This window comes from Abramis brama (genome assembly GCF_963993115.1).
Source record: "Abramis brama genome assembly, chromosome: 10".
Classification (NCBI taxonomy): Eukaryota; Metazoa; Chordata; class Actinopteri; order Cypriniformes; family Leuciscidae; genus Abramis; species Abramis brama.
The window spans coordinates 16,573,647-16,598,607 of NC_139972.1; the positions used below are offsets into that span (position 1 = coordinate 16,573,647).

A 24,961-nucleotide genomic window follows, 5' to 3' on the forward strand; every position below is an offset into this window, starting at 1 on the left:
AACATCAAATAAGAGTTTCCAATAGAGTTCACCACTCCATATCTATGTTTCGGCTGTTGTGACCTTTATGTGCAAGGTATTGCAGACAGTGTATGACTGCTTATTCTACGTCTATGGGTGTTTGTTCAGTTATGGGCACTTTTGGTCCTGAGGACTTTTAGAAATTAAATTCTCTTAAATACACTTTTCACACACTCACTAATTTGTTCTCTAACATTGTTATACATACACTTCTGTTCAAAATGTTGAGGTTAGTAAGATTTTTTATTTTTTTATTTTAAGTATTTAAACTCACACCAAGGCTGCATTCATTTAATCAAAATATGGTAAAACAGTAATATTGAGAAATTGTTTGAGAAATTATTAGAATTTAAAATAATTTTCTATTTGAAAATATTTTAAAACGCAACTTATTCCTGTGACGGTAAAGCTGAATTTTCAGCATTATTACTCCAGTCTTCAGTGTCACATGATCCTTCAGAAATCATTCTAATATGCTGATTTGCTGCTCAAGAAACATTTCTTATAATCAATGGAGTAAAAAAGTTAGCTTGTTGTTGAAAAAACTGATGCTGTAATGTTGATAAAACCTGAAAAGTTGATAAAATATTTTCCATAATTTGTGGAAAATAGAAAATTCATATATATTTTAAGATCAAAGAGGTAAAAGAATACAATTTAATTTGAACCTAAAATGCGTTTGATAAAGTAACAAAAGTAAATTATGAAGGCATGTTAAAAAGATTTATGTGACCATATAAGAAACAGCTGAAATCTGTTAAAGGGATATATCACCGCTGGAAAGATGAATGTGTATTTAAATTGGGTCATTAATGTAGTAGAAATGTGAAATTATTTTAGAAGTTGGAGCCTTCTAGACTGAGAAAAGCCAGAAAATGTATTTTTGGCTCATGTGGATGAAAGACAACAACTCCCAGAATGCACTTGCTTCGCTGCTCTACGAGGCCACTCCCAAGCCACGCCTACCGGTTATAGAGGGCAGTATCGGAAGAAATGATACAACTAGGCTACTACAGAGCCCGTCTACGGAGAGCCTGCCCACTCCCTATTAAGTCCTATTGTACCGAATTTTGGTTGTAGTTCCACCAGTGTTCCACTGGGGGCGATCGCCCATGAGTGCAAAATGAATGGGAGTCTATGGGGCTAGACGGCTAAATTTGTCTCTTTCATCCAATTGCTGTTGAGAAATCTCAGATTTGATTGTAGGTTTTGCAAGTTCAACATGGGTTATAGGTCGAAAGTTGAATGAATGAGTACTTATGTCCTTTCGATTTCTTACAGGTTGAGTTGTTGTTGCCCATAACACGTTAGCATTCTGCTAATGAACGCTGATAGGTCAGTGAAGGACTGATTACGACCAGAGATGCCGCTTGATGGCATCGTGGCATCCGAAGCGGGACCAGAAACAAACAAAACAAAAACTCTTCTAGCACGTGTATTTACCTGTGTCAGCTGTGTTGTCGATGCCTCGAGTGAAAAGAAAGTGCAGAGCGCGAACGCACCAAAGTGAGTGAAGGATTGCCGTTAAGCAGTATCTCTGGTCGTACGATGTGTATGACGTCATTGACACTTTAAAAGACTTTTTAAAGCAAATAAGTGACTCTAAAAAATCTAACACCCCTGCAATGTGTAATTCCTTTGCATCTCCTTTTGAATACAACATTCAAATACAACTAGACAAAAAATTATATCCTGAGAAAAGTGGATTTTGATGTGTATAGCGCCATAGACCTCCATTCATTCTGCACTCGTCCTGTGAGCACCCTCATATGGAGCCAGAGTGGAACTGCAACCAGTTCAGAAGCCGGAAGTTTACTGAGAGTGAAACTTCTCCCCTTATTAGACATTCTCTGGCTACTAGTTGACTCGAAACTGAAAAGACGCCATTTTATCGTGAGATCCCTCTATGGGCGGGTTGAAAACATGCGGAACTAGCTCATACTACTGGCTGTAGTCTCTCGCCTCTGGACAAAAGCCTCCGATGACGCAAAATGACGATTTTTGCGTCATCTGAGGTTTTTTTCCAGACACACAATACAGAAATTTCTCATCTCAAGGGGACATGAGGCACGGTCATTCGAAAATACTACCGGGTTTCTACTGATACAACGCTTAATGCTAATCGGTGAAGTATCCCTTTAATATACCAAAAAAATCTTCGGACATAAGAGTACCCAAACTTGAAGAAACACCTCTGACAAAGACAGGAAATACGAGTAGAATCCTTTGAAAAGCCCTATTTAAGAAACCACTTTGTCGTGACTCTAAAGGAAGCTGAAGGACACAAATACAGGACATACACATATGTGTTAAAGATCTGGCTACAATTATGTACAAAATACTATTCCTATTTTCACTGCATGACAGTAGGAAGAAGGATGGAAAGTTAAAACCACAAACACAGAGAACAAACATTACATTTTGGCCATTATTATAGATAGTGTTGGCAGAGAGTGCAGTGGGACCATCTGCTGCTGTAGCTTCTGTCCACACTGACTGGCCTGCAGTGAAGAGCAGCCAAACTCAAATTCCTCAGTGACCCAGAGCCCAGGACAGACGTCCAGGGACCGGAGTCTGGGCTTTACAGATTTTACAGGCACTTTTATACTAATGAAGTGTCACTTAAAATGATTGGCTTCATAAAATGTACTCTTCAATGGTGTGTTCATAAAAACCATGCGATGATGGCTGATTCAGGATGTGATGTTTCTACATTGAACAAAACAACAAGACACAGGACTGATTTTAGCTCTCTAACAAAATACACAAATAGTACAGCACCACACGATTCATAATTTCAAAAATGGGAGGGAACAAAAAAGATGAAAGGGGTAGGATAATGTTTGATAATATGCTTTTAGACTGATATGTTTGGGATATTGAATGACTCTAATCTCAGTGACACACATTGATACAAATGGCTGATAGCTAAGCTTTTTTTTGTTGGTTTTGTCCTTTTTGCAGTCTTTGTTGATAGATTTTGCGCAGATGGTAAACTTCATTCTGTGAAGGTTATCAAAATAGTGTATGAGCATTGCATGTTTTTCAGAGAATGATGATCCGCCACTGTTATGAGACAGGAAATGAAATGAAGAATATGGCAAACGGGATCGGGAAATAACCCTGGCCAGATTCGAACAATATTTTAACAATGATATAACAAAGATTATATCATATATCACATCATATATTATATCATTATAACATTATCTTTAAAGGTGGACTAACGGACTCATGCATATGTGAAATTAGTTTTCGGTTATCAACAGCATTTTGTTCGCAGTCAGCCATGATTCATTTATACTGCAAATGAAAATGTCCCATAAAAGAGAGGTTACATAATTTTAAACATTTCTCTGAAGTACTATCACTTTCTTTATGTGTAAAACTTAAAGTGCACCTTTAAAAAAACAATTACACTACCGCTCAAAAGTTTGGGTTCAGAAGTTATGTTCACCAAGGCTGCATTTATTTGATCAAAAATACAGTAAAAGCAGTAATATTCTGAAATATTATTACAATTTAAAATAACAATTTTGAATATATTTTAAATTGTAATTTATTCTTGTAATGCAAAGTTACACTTTCAGCATCATTAGCAGCATCCAGTCTCACATGATCCTTCAGAAATCATTCTAATATACTGATTTGCTGCTCAAGAAACATTTATTATTAATTTCAATGTTTAAAACAGTTGTGCTGCTTATTTTTGTGAAACCATGATTTTTTGATTTTTTTATTTACACAAAGTTCAAAATAACTGCATTCATTTGAAAAAAAAATTTTGTTACAATATAAATGTCTTGACTGTTACTTTTGATCAATGTAATGCATCTTTGCTGAATAAAAGTACAGTATTACTCTAATAAAAATAAAAAATAAAAAAACTGACCCCCAAACATTTGAATGGTAGTGCAAGCAGTAGCAGTTTTTTTTTATTCCAGTAAAGAACTGAGCAACACTGCAAGAGTGAACCGCACATTTAATATGGCTCTAAAGAGTGTTTCTAAAGGAGTTCTCTCTATCCTAGGGTCTGTTCCCTTACCCAGGTATCCCAGTACAAGCACAGGCTGGGGGCAGGACCTCCACTCTGTGAAAGCGCAGATGAGAGTAACAGAGAGAGGACGAGATGAAGACAGATGACCAGGAGAACACTATACGTTTTTCTTTCCTGAGGGGAGTATTACTGAGCACCTCGCCTCCCTCAGGACTCTCATGTCAGGAGAAAAAAAACGGGAGACCCACGTGCCTGGGATCAAGGAGGAAATTTGCAGCACGGTTGATAAGTATAAGCCTGCTTTCATGAACAGCTGGCACCGCAGCGTATTTCCACCAAAGATTTGTGCTGATCACAACTGACATGTCAACAAAAATCATCATGATATATTTTGGAAAAACACATTGGGAACTAAATGCATGTTTCTTTCTAGTTCTGCAACTGTTATATGTCATGCATGCTTTGTACTTGAGAGAATGCGCCAGTGCTGTAGAAACACTGTAAGACATTCCTGGCACTCAGTCAAGGTCAAACCTGTTGTGTTCAGAAGCTGATGGGAATGTGTCTATCTGGCTGCTCTGAGCATAACAGAGCTAGTTCACCTCTCCTCAGGCCAATGAGAGGGAGACTTGCTAAAGCAGTGATAAATGATGCCTGTGCTCTTCCTCTCTACACAGCACCTAACCAATCTCATCAAGATAATAAACTGAGTACAGAGAAAAACAGCCCCTCAAGATGATACTACAATAACACAGTCATATACTACTGTTCACACATTTGGGGTCAGTACGATTTTTAAAAAAGTCTTAGCTCACCAAAGCTGCATTTATTTGATCAAAAATACAGTAAAATTGTGAAATATCATTACAATTTTATATGTTTAAAATGTCATTTATTCCTGTGATGGCAAAGCTGAATTTTCATCAGTCTTCAGTGTCACATGATGCCTCAGAAATCATTCCAATATGCTGATTTGGTACTTATGTAACATTTCTTACTATTATACATTTTGAGAACAGTTGTGCTGGTTAATATTTTTTTGTGGAAACTGATATATCTTTTTTTTTTCAGGATTATTTGATGAATTGTAAGTTTTACTATTGTAACTTTATAAATGTCTTTACAGTAACTTTTGATCAATTGAGTGCATCCTTACTGAAAAAAAGTATTAATTTCTTTTGTTCGTTTTGAAACACTAAAACACAATAGAATTAGCATTTGTGTGTCATGACTCATGGGTTCCCTTTGGAGTTCCTGGGGGAACACATGGTGAATTAGCCCTCGGGGTTGGTCTACAAATTGATGTCATAAATGAACAGCATTAGAATTATATTCTAATTCCTTTTATATTATCGTTGTGCTACATGTGAAAACAGCTATAAACAATTTTAGAAAAAAAAAAAAAGAAACACTTATATACTATATGTGTGTGTGTGTGTGTGTGTGTGTGTGTGTGTGTGTGTGTGTGTGTGTGTGTGTGTGTGTGTGTGTGTGTACACTAAGTAGAACCTGGTTATTGATAAATCATGTGAATGCAGCATAACAAATAATTTGTATCCCGAATGGGTTTCTATTACATCTTCTTTAGCTTTGCAACACGATATAATTGCTTATTAAATTCTAGATTGTTGATGACCGGATGATCTTGAGGTAACAAGATTATCAATGTTAATACTTCAATTTTACATCCAGTGTTCAATTGTATTTTTGCCACACAATTATGCTGTTTGAGCACTTTTTTAGTTTGCTAAAGTTTAATGACTTTATTATAGTAAGTTTTAATGTCAGTGTATCTCTTTAACTAAACTAACATTCAAACACATAAATTAATACTTTTATTCACCAAGGACACATTCATTTTAAAATATATTCAAATATTTTAAATTGTAATCATATTTCACAAAATTACTATATTTTTGATTGAATAAATGCAGCCTTGAGCATAAGAAACATTAAACAATCTTACCAGCCCCAAACTTTTGAATGGTAGTGTACCATATAATTAACCACATTTCAACCATTCAAACATATATCAATCCATACAGCAAATTGAACACCTTTCAGTGAAATTATCCTTAGTAGATGAAAAATAAAATCCAAAAATCCTTTAAATGAATCCACAGAAGCTCCTGATTTTGTTCTCAGATCAAACAATGGTGTTCATACAGATGCAGGAGACTCACTTTGCATGGGAGAGAAGAAGACCTCAGAGAGTGGAGCTGCTTTGGTCCATTTATACTGAGGAACAGGTTTGCCGTAGCTGGATTTACAGCTCAGCGTTACGTTGCCACTCAGTACAGGTTTTCCCGTCATAGAGCATACGGGCGTGGATGGAGGAACTAGAACAAACAGAGAAAGAAATCATGAGATAGACAGTTCAGTATGCTAATATAAACATTACATTTTGTCAATGTACCTTTAACATTGAGGTTTAGTTCCCCTAACAGGCCTATAGCTCCTGGGATGACGACATTGCAGGCGTAGCGCCCGGAGTCGGACTCCTGTGTGTTGTTGATGTAGATGGACAGATTGGCGGAAGGCATTGACATGGAAAAACCCACCCGCTTCCGAAAGTCAGGACTACCGATGCCAATCTGTCCAGATGAGTAGGAGATAACCTGCAGTGCAAAAGCACACAGAGACACTTTAACACGCAACTAGGCTTCTGCATTATCACACGTTTGCATATTGGTTGTCTGAACCAATCAGATATTTCTTAGGATGCGTTCATATACAGTAAGGTGAGCATAAGACAAGATGGAAAGGGGTCTCAAGATGCACATTTTAAAAAAGTTTCATTTTGAAGCAGTCTTCAGTGTCACAAAAATCATTCTAATATGCTTAAATTCTTTTGTGTAAACCATGTTTACACCTGGTATTAAGATGCATTTTGGTCGATCGAATCACAAGTAGACGAGAGAGACACATTCCCGTTTACACCTGGTGTTTTAATCTATCTCTATTTTCCACTTTCAAACACTTCAAAAACTCCTAATTTCTTCGAGGGGAGGGTCTATGGGCAGGTCAAATCTATGGGTATTCGACCACAAGCAATCCAGGCGAATGTGTTTTCGACTACCTCTGAAAATGGTCAAAAATGGTCAAGCTCAAAACGTTTTAGACCCTGTTTACCTCTGTATTTGTGATCAGACCGGCCAAAAAGCATCTTAAAGGTGCAGTGTGTGATTTTTAGTGGCATCTAGTGGTGAGATTTGCGAATTGCAAACAGTCAGTCACTCAAGGCCAATCCTTCAAATTGCAAACTCGAATGAGAAGCTACGGTGGCCGACGTAGGATCGGAAGTTGTCGTCGTCTGAGTCAGCAGAGAGTAGCAAGTCAAGCAATGGGGTTTCTTTATATTATATTTTATATTAAATTATATTTACTTAATTATTCAGTAAAACCACATGTTATTGCGATTATTTTTACTTGTTCATCATTGTGTTAGTCTTTTATTCACTGACTTTACCATAGCTTGTTTCCATGCTAGTTAGTATAAGAGCTATGGATAAGAGCATCAAAGCAGCTAGGTAAGGGGAAATAGCTAATGTTACGATGTCCGAGGCGTCGTTCAGACAGCATGTTTATCTCCACGTTTGCAGAGTCAGGGACAACCTGAGTATTCTGCTGCGTCTTTTTCTGCTGCTTCTCATTCAAGTTAGTGACGAAACGCGCTCTGTAGCGCTGTTTGTTCGCTGTCGGCTACGGTAGAAACATGACGTCACGATATGTCAACCTTCATAGAAGGGGGTGCCCGCGGTTATGTAGATATAAATGACTCATTCTAAGGTAATACAAACATAACGGTTCATTAAGTAAGGTCTTTATACACCACTGAAAACATAGTTATGGATCTTATATTGCATTTCTGTCAATAGATCCTCAGAATTATCACACATTGCACCTTTAATACCTGGTGTAAACAGGGCAAAAAGCACAGCATTTATTTGCAAAATAACTAAATGAAAAAATGGCCAGCCTTTCAACAGGTTAAAAATGCTGTAAAAAAAAAGGCACCATTAAGAATATGAAGCTAAAAAACTATAGGCTAGTAGGCTGTTGGACCTCTATCATTGCATATCAGTATTCATATGGTCAAGAACACTAAAATGAAAGTCTTCTGGCACTGCTTAGCAAGTGGCCGATGATAGTGATGGAGGTAAACTGTCATGCTAAAGATAATCCTCGGGTCCAAGAGCAGATGGTCATGTTTGAATTTTAGGCTGATTTTCCATTTATTTATGATAAGCTAGCAGGCAAAGGGAAAAAAGTGCAACTACAGATTATGATAAGCATCACAAATATCATTTGAACACATGCAGACACATGCATGTGATGTCTCGCATATGCAGTGTAACCTTACACATTATCACACCTCGAGGGTGTATTAGCTGACATTTACATCGCAATCTAAAACCTTCAGTGATAACGGCTCGAGTTAATCCACTTCTCGGCCATCCATCAAATTCATTGCGTGTAATTTCATAAGCAGGCTTTGACCTTTCAAGTGTTTCATACTTTTCCTGTGACATTAAAGTGAAACCCATCTGTTGTTGAGTGAGCCTGTGATAGAGGATGCAGAGGGGGTCTGACATGTTAGGTTCATGTCATTTATTTGTTTGCTGATGGAGGACAACAGATTGTTCTCACATGTAATCTGCCCCTTTTTTTCACAATGACAGTAAAAGGGGGACAGGCAATGGTCAGCTGACAAATAAAATCGACTTAACTTTACATTAAGATATTGTTTATATATATATATATATGAAGAGTTCAGATGCAAAAGCCTCTAACTGCCATCTGAAATTTTCTTCTAGAATTATCATTTTGATCAAGCTCGTATATAATTCAGTAATTCAGTAAAATTCAGTAATTTCACTTAAATGGCAACGAAAATTACCTATTAATTGTCATTTAAGTGAAATTACTCAACTTAAATATACGAGCTTGATAAAAATGATCATTCTATAAGAAAATTTCAGATGGCACTTAGAGGCTTTTGCATCTGAACTCTTCATATATATATATATATATATACACACACACACACATTTATATATGCACATATACTTGATTGTGCTAAAGTGGAACTATTGCAAGTATACTTCAGGTACACTTTAAATATCTTGCATTTAAAGACATATTATACAGAGAGCATACAATCCTTATAATGATATTAAAGCACATTTTAGGCTTAATATTAAGAAATGTGCATTGTACAATAAAAAAATACTCCAAATAAAATGTTATATGTGACCCTGGATCACAAAACCAGTCATAAGTCGCACGGGTATATTTGTGGCAATAGCCAACAATACATTGTATGGGTCAAAATGATAGATTTTTCTTTTATGCCAAAAATCATTAGGATATTAAGTAAAGATCATGTTCCATGAAGATATTTTTGTAAATTTCCTACCATAAATATATAAAACATTTATTTTTGTGAGTGAATGCAGCACAATCACAAACATAAATGGACAACTTTAAAGGCCATTTTCTCAATGTTTTGATTTGTTTGCACCCTCAGATTTTCAAATAGTTGTCTCGGCCAAATATTGTCCTATCCTAACAAACCATACATCAATGGAAAGCTTATTTATTTAGCTTTCAGGTGATGTATAAATCTCAATTTAAAAAAATATACCCATGTGACTGGTTTTGTCGTCAAGGGTCACAAGTCTTAAGTGACATGTCAATAAATAGTATAGTTGAAGTATACTTAGTATGAAATAAATGTATTTTAAATTTTTGTAGAGATTGTTAGATTTTGTTTTTTTACACTAGATCAAGTTTTTTACTTGGGTATATACATACATATAAATATAATGTATATGTATAATGTATATGTATATAACATGGACTTATTTTCAAATGAAACATCAGGATTATAGGTTAAATATATATTATTATTTATATATAACATGGACTTATTTAAGAAATTCACCATCAAAAGTATATATATATATATATTCCAAACATACTCACTTGTTTGGAATCATTGCCCCAGAAGGTCCAGATGATTGTGTTCTTCTCGATGGAGGTGGTGGGGGTGTACCAGGCCTCCAGAACAACCATTTGTCCCATGATTACTTCCATGTCTTTCCGTGGCACCTCGACCTGCTGAGAATCACCTGTGATAGAAGTGAAACAGCCACTGATGGGACTTATTCTGGAGATCAGAGGGCAGGTTCGGCAACAGTGCTTGACTTTTAGGTGACATCATTAAATTGTACATTTAAAAAAGAACAAATCATAATCCTACACAGACAAAATTCCTAATCCATCAAAAAAAAAAACACACACAAAGGGAACATTTACAGCCCCTCAGATCCCAAAAATCATGTACTGAAAAAATTAATAAGTTCATATAAGGCAACTCTTTTTAGCAAATTCTGTAGAAAAAAAATGCATATTCTACAAGAGCAAAATATAAACGCACCCATAATTTCCGAGCATAGCTGTGGTATGACTTCATTTGAAAAGAACTAATTAAAGTAATTGAAGTATTTGATGTGCTCCTCAGCGTTAAACAACAAGAGGCCACAATGAATTGCCAACCTAGTTTGCGCAAAGAGCAAGAAAAAGCACACAAGAAATATGAAAATATAAAACAAAATTAACTGGTTGAAAAACAATCTCCTTGAATAAGAACATCTATTGTCCATACACGCAATGGTTCCACTGAAGAAAAAGTGCTAAATGATACCCTGAGGTGACTAATTTAAGCAGGGATCACTCACAGGGCAGGAAGTCTCCAGAGCTGCTCAGCTGGAGGTGGATCAACTGATCCCAGCATTCCCAACTGTCCTGGTCAGCCAGTTTGGCAGTAGATCCCTCACTTACAGATAAACGTGGTGGTGGAGCTCTGCTGAGCCGCGCTGCGCTGCACTGCTGCTATATTCCCTTTACTTTCAGCTTTAAACTGAATCTGTCTGTGACGTAAAGACGCCGGTTTCTTGCTTTAGGCTGAACGCTGCCCTCAAGCTGCTTTGTTATTGCTCATGAGACTGCGCCTCCATTTTTTAATTTCTGTTGTGGATCTGGACTAGTAATCCTCCAACAATCCACGGCTCAATTTAGCAACGCTTTCTCCTGGCTCACGTGAAACAAGTCAAACTCAGCTGGATTTAAAGATGTTGTAACCGACAGCTCCTTTGACAAACGCTTTCATTGCTGGATTGCCTTCATTCATATCCTCACAGAAAGATAAACCTCCCAGATTAAAGGATCTGGTGGGAAACTGATCTAAACATATCCACATTCCTTATCATTTATCCTTATTTCACATAACAGAGGGAGCTATACAGTAGTACACAATCTCATCATCCAAAGAATACTATTATTATTAATAAGAAATGTGTATTGAGCAGAAAATCTGCATTTATTTTTTTACAATATAACTGTTTTTCCTCATTCAGATAAATGCAGCCTTGGAGACCATAAAAGACTTACAGACCCCAAAATCTGCACAATATATTAAACATACAAGTCTAACTAAAGACGAGCATAAAAGTGTATTTAAAGCTTTCCTTGGATATTTAGAAGAGCAAAATTTACTTCGGACTCTGATTCAATCATATTACCCAAAACAGTATTGTTGTTTCTGTCTGCCAGATTTGTTTTGCACTTAATCTTTTTAGTGGTAAAAGCTCAATCTTCCTCTTCGTACCACCCTGGGACTTTGGAGGAAGTGTAAGTAGGACATGCGTCGCCTGGGCTCATGAAAGCGCTGCGCCGATGTGTGGCGGCTCTCTGATGTGCCTCTGTGTGCCCAGGTTTATCCCTTACATTTCTGAGCCATAGTTGTTTATTAAATCAAGGAAAATCATCCCTAATCCCGTCACTGGCTCCATCTGTGCCGCTCCAGACAGACACACACAGTACCAAGGTGGGTAGCCTGACACGGACACCTTGATTCGAGAATTACATGGACACACTGCACACACAAATACATGATGCATGTAGATTTATACACAGACCAGGTGAACACATGTAAAACTTTAGATCTTCATCCTGATATATGTAAACAAGCTATGCATGATAACAACACTGACATTGTCTAACAAAGTGCACAGTAGTATTTTATACATTAAGAAGGTGAAGACAGGAGAAGCTGCACAAAAGCAATGGGTGAGGGACATCTTTTGGAAATGTGTGGAAAATATCACCCCCTACATTTAAAAATCAAACTAATGAATGGAAAAAGAGATCACTATTGTACAGTCTATTGCCGTTACATAAGGCCACCTAATGAGGGCAGCGCAATACTGATGGATGCAACAAAGTAAAGATGAGAGATGAATTTAGATAAACAGATTTAACAGGGTATATATCAATGCCACTGAGTCTTATGTGCATTCAAAGGAATCAGAAATCCAGATCAGACAACAAAGCACATTTTAATGTAGTGTACTTTTTTTTGTGTGTCATTTGTATCAAAAGACAAAAACACCACAAAATTCTATATTATATAAAAATTAAATAGTTTATATAAATAAAATTAATTGTCTATGAGCAATAAGAATATAATTTTGTTTATAAATTAATTATAAAATAAATCAAAAAGTCACTATTCACTGACAATCTTCCTATTCCAGTAAGCTGTTCACTCAAGAACTACTGTGACCAAATCACAGAGTCAGTGAGTTTAAGGGTGTGTTCACACTTGTAGTACAGTTTGCTTGGTTCGTTTGGTCCGGATTACAAAAAAAAAAAAAACAATTACATATGATGGTATTTTCACCAGCTGAGAACTCGTGAACTCGAGTCAAACAACGACAGGAATCACTCCGTCACACATAAACGAAGATCTGGTGCGAGTAGACGCGGTTCTGACTATGGTTCGGACCATGACTATGACGAGAAAAAACAGGTATGCTTGAGCATTATGTCCGTTTTTGGTTCATTTACATGTAATTGGTCCGTGTTGCATTTATATATCATTTGAACCGCACCAAAATTCATGTGGAAGCGGACCAAGACCCATCTTTTCAGCGGTCTCGGGTCCGCTCCACTTGTTTGGTGCGCACCAGGGTTCAGATGGCAGCATTAACACAAATTCAAATGAACGGCACTAACAGAGCAATCACACCAGGGTTCGTTTTAACCCAACCAAACATGCCAAGTGTGAACACACCCTAACTCAACAACTGTTGAATCAGTCTGATTCATCCAATTCAAGAATCAGACTGATCTCATTCAATTCACTGGCTCAGTGATCCAGTCAAAACAGATCTCAAGTTTACAGCTTACTGAAGGGGAATGACAACTGAATGAATGTCTGTTCCTCACACTAAGCTATCATGGCTTCAATAGATTTTGAATAGATGTGGTCAGTATATGGTAAAACAATAAAAGCGGTGCAACGATTCTTCAAAATTCTCCTTTTTGTGTTTCACAGAAAATAATAGCACACAAAATTTGGAATGACAAAGGGTAAGTAAATAAGGACAAAAATTACAAGTAAGAGCATGTCTAGGAAACAAATAGGCTACAAGTAACTAACTTCATCTAAAGGTTCATTGTCAATTGTAGGCCTATCTAAAAGCAAGAACTGACATTTCCCAGTACATCCCAGGTGCTCAAAAACAGGCAAGAAGCTTTTATCAAACGTCCTTCCTGAAAAGAAAAAACCCTTGAGCCGGTGTTGATAGGAGCTTACTCCCATTAAACAGAGACCCATTGTCTTCTAATATAATCTCCTCTTTTGCTTGTCTCCAGCTCACAAGGGTTGTCTGATAAAGCTTTAGCATGAGCGATCTGAGCCAGCCTTAAAATACCTGCTAATCTTGGGCAGCTGCACATTAGAAAGCACTTTACTGAGGTATGAGCGATGCAGCTCAGGTCTGATGAGTACGACTAACCCTTCCCATTTGATTTTAAAATCCATTGTAAGGGGAATGCTGGGTTTAATTATCAGAGAGTTTACCTTGAGTGCTGAGAGCGAAGTCTACAGTATACAGTGAACCTGATTGAAGTATGCAAGGGCTCGTATGTGTAAATATAAATGCGCTCTTTTGAATAATAAACATTTGGTGAAGGTTCCTTTAAATAGGGTTACATCAGTTTAATCTTTAGTGCTTTTTTAAGCAATTTTCTGGGTTTTGTCACATCAAAGGGCCTTCTTTTAAGTTTAGATCAATTCTTCATGCATACATGGACACAGACAGGCCGTCGTCAGGGGAGAACAATCAGAAACATTGTCCTGGGCCTACCAAGGTCTTTTAGGTTGTAGCCTACTCATCCAGGCCCTGTGGATTTTAGCAATGGTCCGGCCATAACATAGTATCTACTACCTACTGTACATAGGCAGCACTCTTAACTCTCACATCTTCATGGACACCACAATTATTTCCCTCGCGTCATAAATTTTTTCCTTGTAATTATGTATGGTTTGCAAAAATGTGAACTGCTGCGTCTGTGTAGATGAGAGAAGCAAAGTGTATGCGCGTTGTGCACACGCTACATTATGGCCAAGCATGCGCCCTTAAAATAGCATCTGAACGTGCCACTGACTTTAGACTAGGTTTTTCCTGGTCTGTGGCGGAATTGTTTTCTGAAACTGCAAAATAGCACCAGGGAACACGCCTCCTCTTTTCGCTGAACCACCACCAGGAGCGCAAGTTCATTCCCTAATTTACCGACGTGCGTCTGTGGAGGAAAAAATAGGAAATATACAATAGGAATGATACATGCGGCGGTGTACAAAGTCAATTGCGCTGGGTGCAAGATAGGCCCCTTCAAATTGGTAATCTACTGCTATTCCTGCAGTTCCCGGATGTGAAATGTTGAATTTTCCGTCGAATTTGAACCACTGAATTTGTGGAAGCAAATTTGTAAAGCGAAATAAAATGGACCGAAAATTGCCAGTTGAATATTATAGGTTTTATTTTTAAACAGAATGTATAAAGCTTGGAAGAGTCAGGATGTTTCTAAAAATAACTCTGACTGTGTTTGGCTGAGAGAAGAAAATCATAAACACCTAGGATGGCTTGAGGGGGAGTAAATTATGGGATCATTTTCATTTTTGGGTGAACTAATAACCCTTTAAATTACAGTATTTTGGGATTGCCTTGTCCATGAAAGATAATTGTCATGCTGCCGAACTTGACCAAAATTAGGGATATTAGAAACTTCCTATTTTTTGGAGCCGGCTTCAGGTCAGCAGTGTGCCTATGATGATGATGAAAATCCTGTCTAGGTGTCACGAACTGCTCCGAGACAAGAAGGTTGAGGATCTAAATGCAGTATTTATTGAACAGAGTAATCCAAAGACGTAATCCAAAGAACAGGCAAGGTCAAACACAGGCAGGCAGTCCATACAAACAAACACAACAAGGCAGGGAACACTGGCAAAAGAGTAATCCACAGAACAGTCAAGAAATCCAAAACCAAGAGACATGAAACCAGGGAGAATGCTCGGAATTGCAGTGTGACACTAAACAAGAATTCACAGATAATGAATGCGAAAACCAGGCTTATATGGGGTGAGCTAAACAAGATAATGAGACACAGGTGAATGTGATAATGGATGAAGAGTCCGGGCAGTGAGTTATGGGAAATGTAGTTTGTGAGGGAATTACAATAGTCTGATGTGGAGTGCCCTCTGGTGGCTCTCAAGGGCACTCCAGCTGGTGACCGTTACACTAGGTAGTCACTAGTACACTAGTTACACAAGCCTTTTACCTTTCCTCCTCTTTCCTCTCTCTTTTTGAACACATACACCCCTATAATAACAAATATTAATCTTAAAAAAGATGGAGGCCATATATTGTGACATGACATTATGGGAGATGCTAAAATAGAATGACTGCAGGGCTTGAGAAAAACTTATCGGCCATAAATATGGTCTTAAATAAATGTGACTCTTTTTTGCTCTCAGTCATCATGACCCAAGCTGTCAGCTGGCCTTTCAGAGAAACTGAAAAAACAGAAATATTACCTCAGTATATATAGTTAATAGACTCTACAAGTTCAATAAATAACTGATAAAAAAAACACGAGTAGACTGTGGTGCAGACAGACAGATATATAGATTTCCAATAAACACCTTTAGGGGACATTACAACTGGTTTTGAATAATCTGAGCCGCAACCAAGATCATTATATTTGTTTACATGTCTGACTGCTCTTGAATTGGTGCACATGCTTTAGTTGTGATTGCTGTGTTGGTCTTGGAGAGCGCTATAAATCTAAAGAGTGCTGCCTAAAGTGTGGAGAGCATCAATCAGCCTGAATGTGACGGGCCTGAAGTGCTCTCCATCTCTGCCACTCAGGTCCACAGGAAGAAAATTATGCCGTTCCACAAAGCTACTCTCTCCGTAGCCTCCGGCATATGAACACAATCTCCTCCTACAAATCTGTGCAGAAAATATTAATCCATGCAACAGGCAGATGGATCGGGCTTGAATTATGTATAGAGCGCAAGCTCAAGCAGAAGAATTACTCCAGCAGTCTAGCGGCACATCTGACGTACAACATCAAAATCATGCTTATCGGGTTCTCATGAAGGAAAGTCAGGAGAGAAGATCATTATGGACTCTGTGGATGGGATGTGATTCACAGAGAGTCGGAGGAAATTTAATGGCTATTAAAGGCTATCAGGAGAGATGATGCCGCATGTCGCCTCGGGTCCTGAAGATAAGCATGGATGGAAAGCAGTTTACTCGTTCCTTCTGCAAAAGACTGCAGAGAACGTTTTATCAAAGTGTGCTCACAGTAAACTGTACTTACAGATTCTTGGTTTGTTTGCTTCACATTTATCTTTTTGTTTGAATAAGCCCAAAAGCTTTGAATCAAAGGAAGTCTAGTCAGTCATAGCGTAGGTTCAGACACAGATCAAAGAACCACAACTGACATCCTGCAGGATCTTCATAAAAATGAGAAGGGGAAAAACTTAAAATATGGATAAGAATTCTAATCAGCAAATACTAGTGAGATGATATACTGGGATCTGATTGTGTCCAGTAATGAAATTGGCTTTATTAGACACCCTCCATCTGCACACACTTATCAGATGTCCATCATCTAATCATACGCAGGTCTGTGAAGCTCAGCTTCAGAGTGGGCTGTCTGGATTATAAAAAGAACAAAATCTAGACAAAAATTTAGACTAAAAAGCAAATCTAGAGTAAATCACTGAGACCTTAAATCAGACTCTCCAGCCATGGGCTGTGGGATAAATATTTAGATGTCAGCGAGGGGAAAGGATGCAATGTCTTTTCATCTCTTGGATGTATCATTTCCAGGGAGATCAGCCAGCTGCTATGGCAACCTCAGGGCTGACATCATCTTTGAAAGTTTCATTGGGAGGTTAATTAGGCTGTTTCAAAATATGTACAGAAAATATATACAGTACACACTGGTTAGATTTTTTTTGTTTTAGAAAGAAGTCTCTTATGCTCGCCAGGGCTGAGTTAATTTGATCAGAACTACAGTAAAAATAGTAATATTGTGAAATATTATTACAATTAAAGATATCACTTCTCTATTTGAATATATTTTAAAATATATTTTATTCCTATGACGGCAAAGCTGAAGTTTTAGCAACATTACTCCAGTCTTCAGTGTCACATGATCCTTCAAAAATCATTTTAATATACTGATTTGCAGCTCAAGAAACATTTATTATTATCAATGCCAAAAACAGTTGCTTAATATTTATGTGGAAACCATGATCCATTTTGTCCTTACTCAAATTTTTGATCAAATTAATGTCCTTGCTGAATAAAAATCTTACTGACCCCAAACTTTTGAACAGTAGTGTAAGGGCCGTGACACACCGCCTGTCAGTGTAACTCTACCCCTGCGTTAACGTGATGTGAATGTACGTCGCATTGTACAGTATGTTGAGACAGAGGCGCCAGAACTGCAACTGATAGACAATATTTCTTAAAAAGCAGATTGTGGAGACATTTTAATGTTCCATGATCAAAAATCGTGATATCGCACACCCTACGGCTGATCGTTTAGTGCGATAAATTTCTTACATTTTTGGGTAATGCCTTTTGCTTTGATGCTGTCTTGAGTAAACTTCTTTAATTTTTCAAATACCTGAGCCACAGAAGGTGTCGGGACACTGGGAGGGTGTAGTTTTTTTCTTGGCAGCACTGAGGCAAATTAAATTGGATGTGTTGAAACTATTAGCTGTGCTACCCCCTCTTTATATTTCTGCAGAACCCTCATTGCAAATGGTAATTTTCCATCCATCCATTTTCCAAACCGCTGGTCCAATGTGGGTACATCGTAACATCATACAGGTATAAATTCCTTTTTAATTGATTATTAAATTAAGGTTTATACATGCTAGTTTCCATGACAGAGTTCAAAATATTTGTTTTCATTACTACTGGAGCTGCTAGTTTGCTAAGTTTCAAATGATTATTAAACAGCAAGCACAAACTATGCAAAAGCGACAGCCCTTCCGGCACACTCAGTATCTGAATTCACTAACTCATTTTCATTCACTTCTTCAAGTGGACTATATTAGAGAAGTAATATAGGGGACAGTATAGAGTGATTTCAAACATAGCACATGTTATAAATTACATAAAAAAACACCATTAAAATGGATGGTGCAGTTTTAATACAAGTCGAGCATGCTGAGATAAGGCTCAAAAATAGAACTTAAATGCTTGATCTGACCTAGACAAATAAGAGGGCCATTGGGAGCTGGGATGGATGCGAGAATCCCAAAGGGCTGCCCCGTACAGCTGTGGGACAGAGTGGACCCCGTGCTGAGGCTCAGGTGTTTCATACAGTTGCCAAGCAAGAGCAAAGGAACTCAAAGCTAGAAAACAGAAACATGGAGTGTTTCGTCATGCGCTCCAATGGAGAGCTGGAAAACCTTCAAAATATTGTCACATCCAAATCTGAAAGCTCTCTCGCCACAGCAGACCATCAGGCCTTCATTTAGTGCCATTACTAGAATACCCTCCTGGGATGGGAGTTTAGATAACACAACAAAAGTTTGGAATTCTAAATGTACGAAACACATAATTATGCAAAATACAGCCACTCAAGCTAGCAAGTTTGAAAGTTTACACTACCATTCAAAAGTTTGCTGTCAGTGAGATTTTTTTATGTTTTTGAAAGAAGGCTCAATAAAGGCTGCATTTATTTGATCAAAATTCCAATGAAACAGTAATATTCTGAAATATTATTCCAATTTAAAATAATTGTTTTCTATTTTAATATGTCATTTATTCCTGAATTTTCAGCATCATTACTCCAGTCTTCAGTGTCACATGATCCTTCAAAAATCATTTTAGTGATTTGGTGCTCAAGAAATATTTCTTTTTATTATCAATGTTGAAATCAAATATGCTGCTTAATATTTTATATATGGAGAGGAAACCATGATACATTTTTTTCAGGATTCTTTGAAGAATAGAAAGAACAGCATATATTTTAAATAAATATTACGTATTATTTATTTGTATGATTGTATTATTATTATTTTTAGTAGTAGTAGTATTTAAGTATATATTTAAGTTTTTATTCACCAATACTGTTGTTCACCTATCTGTTTAGTATGGTGGTTCATCTATTCTGATCTGTGTATAACACAAGGACACCTCACTTGTCTGGAGAACTGGGATGGTTGACTCATGGTAGATGATGAGTCACTGTGAATCCATATCATCATGTGCGTCATTGGCCGAAACCATTAGTCTGACCTGATCATGTGGATCATTTTAAGACTGTATTAAGAGACCTAAAGTTTAAAGTGACTCATTTAAATGGTCATTATCTCAGTTTAGAAATAAAACTAGTAAAGTCTGAGTAAATCTCCAATCCAACTTTAGATTAGAAAGGAATTGAATTGCTTTGGGACATTTCCCCCAGAGAAACCTGTGGTAAAATACCTTGCTCAAGGACGACATTGCTGTTTCATGACTTGTGTCAGTGTTGCAATGCACTTCTCGACATACACCAATGGAAATTGTCTAGACAGTAATCATCTGAAAGGTCAGCGGCAAGCAGGGTCAAAGTTGACTGCATTGAAAACAGATGCAAATCAGGTGAAGGGGCTTTTACAGGAGTTGAGAAACACATTAATGCAAGGATGATAAATCTTTTGCTTTGCTCCCAGAGACACATGCTGCCTGTTGATGATAAACCACAGGAATGAGCTTAGAAGATGAATGAATCTTATTAAATGCTTGACATGTTTATGACTCTGCTGAAAGGACAGGTTAGGACACCCAGAGAGAGATATAATATTGTCACAGTGCTGTGCAGTTATACAAACAAAACAAAGTATAACACTAACAGACCATTTTTACACACCACATATGCTAGCGTAAACACAATACAATAAATAATAAATACAACTGTTATCATGATGAGTTCTTAGAAGAAATTAATGTATTTGTGTGGTCGTGAGAGGGTGGTACCAGATGTCACTTACGGCTCTCATGTGAATTGGTATACCTTTAAAAAAAAAAAAAATCATAAATACACTACTGTTCCGTTCAGTTCAGCCAGGACACATTAAATTGATCAAAAGTGACCGTAAAGGCATTTACAATGTTACATAAGATATCAATTTCAAATAAATGTTGTTCTTTTGAACTTTTTTATTCAGAGAATCCTGAAAGAAATGTATCAGTTTACACAAAAATATAAAGAAGCACAAGTGTTTTCAACAATAATAAGAAATGCTACAGAAAAGGAAGTTTCGTACATGCACAGAAAATATCTTGATTCTGTGTTAAAAATAAGGTCTCTCTTTCCAGCAAAACTGCTGGAAGTGCCCCTATTATGCTTATTCGAATACTATGTTAAATGCAGTGTGTAATATAGTTGTTTGTGAATGTAAATGTCTGAAAAGTTTTAAAGATCAAAGTGCATAACGTGCTACAGTACGCAACAATGTAACACATTTGTATAATACCAGCCATATGGTCTGTTGCCTGAGAAGATGCTGTTTTCAGCGCTGCAAATCCACTTTGCATGCACTTCAAAAGGATGAGGATTCAAGCTGGAATTGATAGGGAAACATGTGGAACATTGTTTTCCTACACTGAGGAAAAATCAGATATGGTAATAGGTGTTTCGTTTCTGACATGCACTAAGCGGTACACCAATCACAACAGACTGGACCGTCCGACCAATCAGAGCAGAGTAGGCTCTCGGAAAGAAGGGGATTGGAGAGACTGATTCCTCAAACCGTTTTCAGTTTTTTTGAAAAATGAGGTGATGTGCAATGTATATTATGAAAAAATTAAAGTGTTTTTTGACCTTTGATGGATGTAAATCTGTTGTAGGAGACAAAAAAAAACTAAATTAGGAATTAAAATAGCATAATAGGGGAACTTTAATTTAAAATCAAAACATAGGGCCTCATATATTGAAATAAATTAGGTAAAATATTTCAAGAGGGTTACCAACTTTTGCTTTTAGGGTTAGTGGTTGGTTAGGACAATATATCAATAACATTTAAATAATTAAGCAACTAAATAATTCCTGAAAATCAATAATACAAATGCAGAATTGAATAGTAAATGCTCTGCAGTAGCCTATAAACTTCTAGTACATAAAAAATATATATATATATAAAAAATGAGGCTCCTAAAAATGTGGTCCGATGACTGCGGTCCTGAAACTGCAGCCTCTGGTATTGCAGGAATACTCAACTCAAACTTTTGTAAGCAGTATTTTATATATGTAATATGTAAAAAAATTAGTAAATATATATATAAAACAGGTTGATCTGTTGCTGAATCCTAAGCAACTATTAGTCATAACATAAGCTGATGACATGTTTCTTATTAAGTTTTTTGCTATCTGTCATGAAATTCAAGTCATTAGATGTCACAGATTTCTGCATCCTGTCACATTATCCATAATACATTACTGCAAGACATAAACAACATGCACATATTTAAACAAAACAGCCTTCACTCTTCACACTGAAGGAGCCACACAACTGTCACACTGAGCTGTGTTTTAATCTGTCAGCAGATACCAGCTCTAGCAAAGACTGAATCAGGACAGAAACGTCTCCTTTCTCTAACTGTGACACACACTATTTAGTTAGTTAGTTACTAGACATTCACAGGAAAGTCTCCCTGGAGCAAACCTGAGGTTAAATGCTTTGCTCAAGGGCACAAGAGTGATAGGTTTCCTCTCAAGTTGCCTACACCTAGGTCCTGAGACCAAAGTGTGCCATGTTGAAAATGACTTGGATATTGGTTAGTTTAGTATGAGCTAATTCAAACTTAAGAAATGGCTGTAAAAAATTAATGTTTAAATGCTTACCTTATAAAAAATGATTGTAATTGTAACAGTAAAAGACTGCAAAAATGCCACGGTAAAAACCTGTTAATTGTAAGATTCCTTAGTATATATTATGTTGAAAAACTGTAGTAAATGTTCCCAGTAAAATATTGTTTAATGTACAGTTGTTGGAAGTGAAAAAGAACAAGTCATCTTATAATTTACGCTACAATTAATTTTTTTTAAATTGTGACACTTCAAATTTGATGGTTTACATTTACATTTACATTTAGTCATTTAGCAGACGCTTTTGTCCAAAGTGACTTACAAATAATTTTTTTTCATTTAAATAATTGTTTCTTAGTTCTAAGTTATTAGTTATGTACATTTGAGTCTCATGTTACATATTATGTTTAATGCATAATTTTAGTGTCATGTGTGTTACCATTATAGTGTTTTGTATTTGTGGGCAAAACACTATGGACATTCTGTACAATATATAGTGGAAAATATATAATACTGAGCTTTGATTCTACAAGTGTCATTTTCATCACCTGTGTTTATAATATAAATATAAAGGTATATATAACGGTACAGAGTTTACTTCAGTAGATAGAACATTATATCAATTAATGAAAATTATACTTTTTTACTGTAAATTTAAGTTCAATACATAAAACCTAAAATATTACAAAGAAATTTTTTACGGTAAAATGAATTTTCTGTAAATTTCACAGATTTTTTTAGTGTAGAAGAATGAACTATTGGCCTAAATTATGCTCACACACAAGTCTATTTATTCTTTGTATGCAACAATGTCTCAAGGCGAAGGAATCTTGTGAAATCTGCAGGTGTTTCACTGACGCAGAAGGACATCAAGGACGTTAGACAGCGCTCCTTTTAGACAAAGCTATGAATGTACAATAGGTTTGTATGTCCTGCAATAGACCTTGGTCAGAGGAAATACACTGTTTAATTTGATGGAAACAAAGCACTGAGGGACGGCGGTACACTTCAGTGCAGTTTGACATACTGATCTAGGTCACATCTAATTTTACAACCCATGCCATGCAAAGTGTTTTGTTTACTGACAATATTTATTTTCAGTCCTTTCTGTGAGCCTTGTTTTCATTCTTGTCAAATTATGAATGGCATCTACAACCCAGTCCTAACTAAACTCTATAACAGACAATAACAGACATAACAAGTGGATATTTTGATGCACATGAATATACTGCCTGAACAGTAAGTGAGACTAATAAAATGAGGAGGATAAATATGGAGTCAAATTTATAATGAAGCCGCTTCACAGCATCACGGATTTAAAAACCATAAATACTGAAACCGAAACAAATGCCCTGACTCATTAACCTTGTCTCATTAGACATGCTAATTGTATTCTAAATCAAAGCAGCAAAAAGTGAAATGTAAATTTTTTGCTCTTCTTGCTCTACATGATTCAATACTAGAGTGTAGAGTGGTGGCTTCTCTAAACCTTTACATCAAGTCGTCAATGTATCAAACATTCATTAGTACAGTGTGGATTTCAAACCATTTGTTGCCTTCCATTACTTTATTTTCACTAACTAAAAATAAAGCTGGAAAAAATCATATCTAAATATTAAATGAAAACTTAAGGCAAGACACCCCAGGTGAATAGGGTAAAAAAAAAAAAAAAAAAAAAAACTATAGATATCACCATACTTATCCAGTTGATTGATTACATTAAGAATTGCAAACATTTTTTGTATTACAAGTTTTATGAAATGTTATGTTTAAATACGCGAATGAGGCATTATCTAATTAAATATGCACTAAGAAAAATCTGAACATTGGATGAAGTAGGGTTCAAATTTCATATTTAATTTTTTATGACATATTAGAGTCAAAGGTTTTTACAGAGGGGGTTTTGGAATTCTCTTTTTATCACCCATTAATCAGAAAATACTGTCAACAGCCAGAAAAAAATTAATGTTCACCATTTCTTTAGGAATAAAATGTATAAAATCAGGCAAATTATATTTGAACAAACCCCTCAGTAAAAACCTTCAGAATATAGATAGGAATAAAACTATAAAGTTTGGTGTGTGTAAGTGCTACTGAAGTGGAGATTTCTGGCTCAGTGCAGGAGAAAAAAACTCATTTTGAGAAAACGGCCTTTAAAGAGTAAAAAGTAGTGTAACTGAAATCTACAGACACAAACAGATAGGTGCTATAAAAGATACATCAAAAGAGTATTTTGGATGTTTTCTTTCCACTAATCTGAAAAAAAAAACTGTGTTTTTGTCTCACCTCAAAACAGAAAATAAGAAATGCTGCCTTAATGGCAACTAACTGCACTAAAAGTACTAAAATGACTAAAACTGAAATAAAATAAAATAACCCTACATAAAAATATTTGTTATATATATATACGAAAAGGCACATAACACAATTGAAAATAATAGCAAATTCAAAATAATAAAAATATATATATAATAGTATAATAACACTAAAATAACACTGAGAGCAAACATGATTAGTTGTTTAAAAGCAGCAATTTTCCCTTCTCTCTGCAAACAGCAACTGTTAAAGGGGTGGTATAATGCCCTTTTCACAAGATGTACATTAATCTCTGATGTCCCCAGAGTGTGTATGTGAAGTTTTAGCTCAAAATATCCCACAGATATTTTCATATAGCATGATAAAATTGGCAATTTTTGAGGGTGAGCAAAAACG

At 36.3% G+C, this 24,961-nt stretch overlaps 1 protein-coding gene across 2 annotated transcripts in view; it reads right to left on the bottom strand.

Moving 5' to 3' along the window:
• The window catches only part of esamb (endothelial cell adhesion molecule b), a 38,151-nt gene that overhangs the window by 2,617 nt on the left and 10,573 nt on the right, over positions 1-24,961 (bottom strand). Inside the window, exons 2-5 of one of the 2 annotated variants that reach the window (XM_084127366.1) lie at positions 10,007-10,152; positions 6,435-6,636; positions 6,202-6,357; positions 4,067-4,111 (exon numbers count right to left, since the gene is read on the bottom strand). In XM_084127366.1, the coding sequence (XP_083983492.1) occupies positions 4,067-4,111; positions 6,202-6,357; positions 6,435-6,636; positions 10,007-10,152 (549 nt within the window). The remainder of the gene's footprint in view (positions 1-4,066; positions 4,112-6,201; positions 6,358-6,434; positions 6,637-10,006; positions 10,153-24,961) is intronic. The other variant, XM_084127367.1, reaches the window with a different exon arrangement.